This window comes from Cryptomeria japonica, chromosome 9 (genome assembly GCF_030272615.1).
Source record: "Cryptomeria japonica chromosome 9, Sugi_1.0, whole genome shotgun sequence".
In the NCBI taxonomy this organism is placed as follows: domain Eukaryota; kingdom Viridiplantae; phylum Streptophyta; class Pinopsida; order Cupressales; family Cupressaceae; genus Cryptomeria; species Cryptomeria japonica.
In genome coordinates this window covers 468,468,862-468,476,390 of record NC_081413.1, presented here as the reverse complement: position 1 = coordinate 468,476,390, position 7,529 = coordinate 468,468,862, and the positions used below count along the sequence as shown (strand labels likewise).

The 7,529-nt window shown below is 34.1% G+C and overlaps 1 protein-coding gene across 1 annotated transcript; it reads left to right on the top strand.

Moving 5' to 3' along the window:
• The first annotated feature begins 1,534 nt into the window (after positions 1-1,534).
• LOC131075907 (NADPH--cytochrome P450 reductase-like) lies at positions 1,535-3,725 on the top strand. Its single transcript, XM_058012856.1, has 6 exons — positions 1,535-1,922; positions 2,243-2,271; positions 2,356-2,670; positions 2,808-2,930; positions 3,412-3,525; positions 3,645-3,725. Exons 1-6 carry the CDS (start codon positions 1,535-1,537, stop codon positions 3,723-3,725), a joined length of 1,050 nt encoding a protein of 349 aa, XP_057868839.1.
• The last annotated feature ends 3,804 nt before the right edge of the window (positions 3,726-7,529 follow it).

Here is a 7,529-nt window from a genome sequence, read left to right as displayed (position 1 = left end):
AAATATGAAGAAAATCGACATACCAAAGAAAATTATCAATCACTATCACAACGATCAATGCGGACCAACACAAAAGACACACGATCGAGAAACATCCACAAGCACCATGAATTATCACCGCAACATTGGCAACAACTCAAATTACTAGAATCACATCACCATTATACTGAACTTCAAGAACACTAACTGGAATGACTATCAACCTAGAAAATTAACTTGCGGAGCTCCAAACCATGAACCAATTGAATTGAAGATACACATCAATACCCCAAAAATTCCTCCAAATTTGTAGATCAAGATATTACAACGTGGAGAAATGCAGATCAAAATACTAAACACTCTAGCAACACTGAACAACAGAAAAACCAGCCAGAACAAGAATATCCATAACTCACTCGAATCTTTATGCGGACCCCTAAAAATTATACTAAATCATCTATACACAATCATCTACAAACCCTTTAATTACCAAACTTGGATCATCACCATACAGAACAAACCAACACTCTGAACTCACTACATCGTTGTCACAGATAGAGAAATATGTTGGCATCAATGACAACACATCTCTCAAACACCCTCAACTATCTCTCAAGCACATATTTGCAGCATACTCTCCAAAAATCCAACACAAAATTAGAACCACATTTCCCTGGTTACTTTTCTAAGGAGAAAGATGAGATCAAAAGGATGAATCTCATGTTTGATAACTTTGAAAAGATATAGGGAAAAGCTCTAGCAGCAATACCTCATCCTTCAAGTCTGCAAGCTCCTAAAGCAAAAGGAATTAAATTTTTGAACTAGTAGCTCAACTAGAATAGGAGCCACCACAAAAGAAGCAAAGCGTTGATGACCAACCTCCCTTAGTGCCATATGAGGAAACTAAAGAGCATGTGGGAGACACCATAGAAGCTGCACATATAATGTGTGAGATGGGTTTTGAAGAAGAAGTTGATCGACCTCTTCCATCACCTCGTAGAGAGGATGTTACAATACAAGTGCCACAAGATCGAGTAGATATGCATAAAACTACCCTCATTGATCAAGTAGATGATGAAAGAAAGATAGAAGCCTGCCAGTTCATGGAGGATGATGATTTTATTAAAAGTTTAGAGTTTAAGGGCTTTTGGCTAAAAATGAAGATGAAGGAATCTAAAAATGATGAGATGGATGCCTCTACTCTCAATAAGTGAACCTAGAAAACATTGACATAAGCCCATACGAAGCAAGGAGAATGGTTTAAGAGAGTGGCATGCTACTAGTTCCAAACTAGGATTTGGAGGAAATTTTCTCACTTGATCAAATCAAGAAACAAGATGATCCAATGTTTGTTGCAGAGTTTGATAATGAACAAGGTGTTAGAGTGATAAGGTATCACCATAGGCTTAAATAATTATCTCAATTGACCAATGCTCCAAGGACAAATAAGCCTAATTTATTACATGATGTAGAAGAGAAAAAGGATATTGCAATTGTCTAAATGCTAAAAGATACAACAACTTTGGAGGCTACCATCATTAGTTTACATTCAACAATGTTTTTCAAAGCTACAACAGAGAGCCAACAAAAGGAGTTGGATAAAATAAAGAAGGATCAAGCCGTATTGAATGAGGCATACAATAAATTGTATATGGATTATGTGCAATTAAAAAATGCTACAGGAATGTCAAATCCTCCCCTAGTTCCTTCAGGTGCAATGGTTGCCTATCGACCCTCTATTGCCACAAGAGATGCTTTCCATACATATGAGATAACAAATCTAAAGGAAAAAGTTGAAGATTATGCAGGACTAGAACATTTAGAGGAGTTATTGCTCAAGGAGGTCATGCAAAGTACTCTTAAGCATGTGCTAAAGACGGTTATAAGTAACATGGATGATGTTTACAATTGCTATCAATATTTGTTACAGGCTACCCAACAATGTAAGGACATCTTGCCTATTTCAAAAACTACATATATAGGTGGAAGCCACAGGCTCATACTTTCCAAACATTGGTTCTAGGTACACAACGCTTGAAATATGCTCCTCATTCAATCAAACCTATTAGAAAAATGATCAAGATGTTGATTGATGAAGTTCAATTTCTAGAAGGGAAGGAGTAGGCAATCACTAGAAAAATTATTTCTTTCCACACACTACAACATTGGTCAATACCTAACCTATTCAATAAGTAGATTGAAATGAAAAGCTTAGAGGAATGAAATGAGGAATTTGATATAAGTGTGCCTGTAATTCTGCTAGCAATTGATGATGGTAAGAAATTGCAAATGGTAACGTACCGGGTAAAAGTACGGATCTGTGTCCCACTTTTGGCTAAGTGAAACACCAAAAATGAGTACCACTCGGCCGAGTAGGAGTCGGCGAAGTGGTACTCGGCCGAATCTGCGTGGCTTTACGTGGAGCCTGCGTGGAGGGCATGTGGGGGGGCTCGGCCGAGTAGGACTTGGTCAAGTACCACTCAGTCCGGAAACTGTAGCTGGGCACCAATTTTTATTAGGAAATCAAACTTCAAGCTTCCTTCGGATCCTATGGTTCCAATCATCATGGTCGGACCTGGCACAGGCATTGCACCGTTCAGAGGTTTCCTCCAGGAAAGGGCTACTCTGCAAAAATCTGGATTGCAGCTCGGCCCAGCCGTCCTTTATTTTGGATGCAGAAACAGCAAAACGGTAACGATGTATCCTTCTCCATAGATCTTCATTGATTAAAGCTTATTCGATGAAATAGTGTGACTGATTACTTTCTCACCCAGAAAGGAAGGTAATTTTTTTATAAGAATTTGTTGTAACCGCGTATGAACATGCAGGACTTCATCTATGAGGAGGAGCTAAATCAATTTGTTAAAGAAAGCATTCTATCTAGATTGAACGTAGCCTTCTCCAGAGAAGGTGCCCAAAAAGAATATGTGCAGCACAGAATTCTAAAAGAGGTAAACACATTCGAAACTCTGCAATTTTCCACTATGTTAAGCTCATAGGAGTCCTGTTGAGAACTCTTCGTATCTCTTTTAAATTAACTGTACTTAATAGTTCTATTGACCTGTATTGACTATGCGTGGAGAAAAATAATTTTCTGTCGTTTAATTTTTACCAAAGATTTTTTTATATCTGATCTAAGCAATTCATGTTGCAAGAATGCCTTATCTACGAGAATAACAGAATATAATTATGATTGAGCAACCAATAATTCCGGCATAACTAGTTGCGTGGCAGTTTGTCCATGTCCCCAACCATTTCTAGTTCTCTAGCTCATTATGTAACTAGAAGCTTCACCGTTGCCAATCTGTCCCATGAACATGTTTTGAATTGGCTTTGGCTGAGCATCAGACAGTAAATTTATGTGACATGCATATTGAAAATATTTTGTCAAAGCGTTACTCATATCTACCTTCATTTTCTTGCTGAATCCAGGCTAGCTATATATGGGAGCTCATTTCCCAAGGTGCGTATTTTTATGTATGTGGTGATGCAAAGGGCATGGCAAAGGATGTTCATCAGGCTTTGTTGAACATTATTCAACAGCAGGTAATTCTTCTAATAAATGCATAAAGAGAATTAAGGGCTAACAAAAATGTGATGCATGTAAAACCAGTCAACACCCTTCCTCGTTACATGATACTGATAACGATTTTTCTACATTGCAGAAGTCTATTGATGGCAATGAAGCAGATTCGGTATTGAAAGAACTTCAATCAGAAGGAAGATATTTAAGGGATGTATGGTAAACAAAACCTTCAAAGATTGTCGGAACAATAGAAGTGCTATCATTTGGAAATCTGTCTGCAACCAGCGAATTCGAGTGGAGGCTATGAAATTTAGGATTTTTAAAATGTAAAACGAATTTGAGTGGTGATTCTTGTTCACTCATTGAGTGGCTCGAGTCCGGAAGCAAATTACATAATGACATGATCTTTTATGTAGCTTTGAGGAAGCATGTCATTTATATAATCATATATAATCATTGTCATCATTGGCAATCTCAAAAACCTTGCAGAGAGATTCCACTTAAGATTGGTCGTCAAGGATAGATTTTGTACCATTCATTTTTTTTATTATTTTAAAAATTAAAAGCATGCTCCTTGATTAAGGAACGAGGAATTTTCAAGTTTCTAACTCTTGTAGAGCAAAAAGTTAAAAAGTTCTTCAACACTACATTATTTTATATTAGTTAATAGATGAAAGCAAGCAATATACTCAAGTCTATAAGCGCACCAAATAGAATTGTAAAAAGTATGAATTAATTAATTACCTTCATGTCAATGATGCTATCTAAAAGTTCATAACACTCTCTATGTAGACATCTCCAATATCTGATCTACTTCTACATTTGATATCTATCAACACATCAATTTACTTGTCACTAGGAAATAAATGCACCCTCCCTCTTTCCATCTTTTGTACATTTACATTTTAATATCATGTGTGAATGGCTCGGTTATTAATATTGATATAGTCCTTATTTATATTAATTGAAATATAATGTTGTAGGTCTAGAATGACATTAAGGGAATTGTAAGTGATTACGATCTATAAGTAGTTAATTATTAAATATGAAAGATAAAATATTGCATCTAATTAAATATTTAAAAAATAAATTAAAGAATACATAGAGATCAACACTTGATAATTCTTATTTCCTAGAGCCAAGTACCAAATTTCATAATCTCTCATCCTTTTTTTTTCAATTCTAAGTAATTTTAAACTATGTCAAGTTCTCTTACACATATATCAAATATAAATTAAAGAGTGCATAGAGATCAACATTGCAATCAATTAGACTCATAGTAACTTTCATAATCTCTTATCTCCTTCTTCGAATGCCTCAATAAATTGTGTAGTTATGCTAAATTTTTCTTACACGTATATCTAATGAAATATGCAATTCACTTATTAAAATAATTTATAATGTATTATTTTCTATTTAAGCTAAATCCCAAATATGGTAGTTGATACATTGTTCAATCATTTAAATAAGGATCGGTGACTATTCACTAGATAGTCAATTAAAGTTATTTAAGTTAATTAATAAAATAATATGATTAATGTCATATTTAATAATATAAGTTCGAGCATTATAAGTAAACTCAAACCTTATAAATATTATTTAGGACCACTTCACTAATAAATAGTGTTCTCTAACACTCCACCTTAATAGTTAGGGAATTTCGCATTGTCCATTTCTTTTAAAAAGAAAATTCAAGCTCTTTTAATACCACAAGACTTTTATAACAAGTGTTTTGTGGAGATGGCATGGGATGTGTGGATTCATGGTTGGACACATGGAGGATGCATTGAAGGACTTGATGTTTCATAAATATTTATTGTAACTCTATAAGTGCTTTATATTGTTGTATTGTTGAATAATATGATGAAATGTGGATGTTTTTGAAGGCTGGGTTTTCCCTTGTGAGAGTTTTCCTAGGATATTTTATGTTACCTTGTGGCTTGTCTATTTAATTTTAGCATTAAAGTTATTCTATAAGCTTGTATACATACTTTTATCTCATGGGTTATGTAGGGAATGGATTAAATGAAGTGGGTATTGTTTCATTATTTCCTAACAAGTGGTATTAGAGCTTTTATTGTTGAATACTGAGTCGTAGTCCTAGCTTGAATGGATTTGGTGTAAAGTTGAAGTCATGACTATGCATGAAATATTTGACACATTATAAGGTATGGAACACTTTTTAAGGTCATTTTATTGCAAATTTGAGGGTTTTGGGCTTGTCATTATAATATATTATTGGATGATTCGCGATGTGTGAAATGTTGGGTCAAATGGGTTTCTTGGATGTGCTTTCAAATGAAGGTTTTGGAGAGGAGGTTTCATAAATTACCATCTAGTCAAAAACATACCTCACCATTGGATCCAAGAGGACCGAGACATGTATTTTGATATAAAATTTGACCTATTTATGGGAAGTTGAAAAAAAATCTCCAAACCAAACCGTACGATCGTACTGTTTAGAGCATTGTCATAAATTTTGATTAAAAAAAATCCTTGTCAACTTTGTAGAAAAATAAATAAAACCTCCCTGTAAAATTGACTATATATATATATATGCATTGGCAAGTGGAAGAGAGGGAGCGGGGGGTCTGCAAACCTGCGCCACCATATCCTCTATCATGTTGTATTTGGTGTTGACGTACTCTATTGCCCCCACGAACGACACTTTAACCATAATTTCATTTTTTAAACAATTAAAATCAAACCTCCCACTTTATAATTCAAGTTATAAATATTCAACAAATTTTAAAAGGTTATTAAAAATTAAATGTTTTTAATTTTGGAGTGGGGTCTACCAAAAAATTTGCTCTTATACTCAAATTGGTTATTTTTCAAATGAGCATAACCTTCACCTAGATGGTTCATTTTTCAGCTTCTTATATTCGATGGACAAATAATTTTGAGAACTACACAATGGTACAACTTTGATTATTTGATTTTGCCATTTTGACTATTTTTTAGGCTTGGAAGTTAGATAATCAACTTTTCGCAGTTTTGAGCATAACTTTTGCATGCAAAATCAAAATTTTGATTTTGAATAGGCATTAGAGAGCATGTTCAGTGTACTTAAAAATAACGTTGTTAATTTTTTAGTTTGATGAGTATGAAAAGTTGTGTACTTGTTTGAACAATTGTTGGTGGGTGAGATTTAGGGTGTGATTGTGTGAAGATCTAAATGAGTCAAGAGGAAAAACCTTGAGGGAGTGCATCTTTTTATGTGATGTTCATGACAATACAACTAAAATCCTGATGAGGGCAAAACCCAAGACACAGAAAAATAAAGCAATTTGCAAAAAAATATTATATTATTATTATCTAAAAACTATCTTCAATACATGTAAATGCAAACACGAGGAATAAATCCTCTTTGGCTATAACAAATAACAGCTTCCAGAATGTTCTAGAAAACTCCTTTCTCAAAATCCAACTTTTCCCACCCAAAAACTAACTTACAAGTTTTCCCAAATTTGTCATAAATAACCTTCCTACAATTTGGAGCCAAAATTACAACTTGAATTTTGAAATTTGGTAGACAAGTGGAAAAAATTGAAATTGGAAATTTGAAAATTGAGTCAAATTCAAAAACTGGAAACTTTCTGAAAAGTTGTCCAACTTCCAGTATCCATAACTTTTGATCCAGTGATTGGATTGACGCATCATTTGAATCATCATATTCAGAAAGCTCTCCAAGTTAAGAATATGCTAAACATTAGCTCCATCAATTCCCACCATTTCTGGGGCCCTTTGAGGCCATTTAGTTCCTCAAATCTGACTCTAAAGATTTTTTATCAATTTTTTGAGAAACAGAAACTTGAATAACTTTCAAACTGTAAATGATCTTGACCTAATTCTTTCACCAAAGTGCTTATTTTCCCATTATAAAGCTTCCCACAAATTTCAGTCTCCATTCGCCTTCAAATTAAAACTTTCTAAAAATAGCAGGTTGACTAGAAAAAGCAGCAAAACAATTTTGAAAGTTGGAATCTCTTATTCATCCAAATGGATATCCAGAAATGTAAAA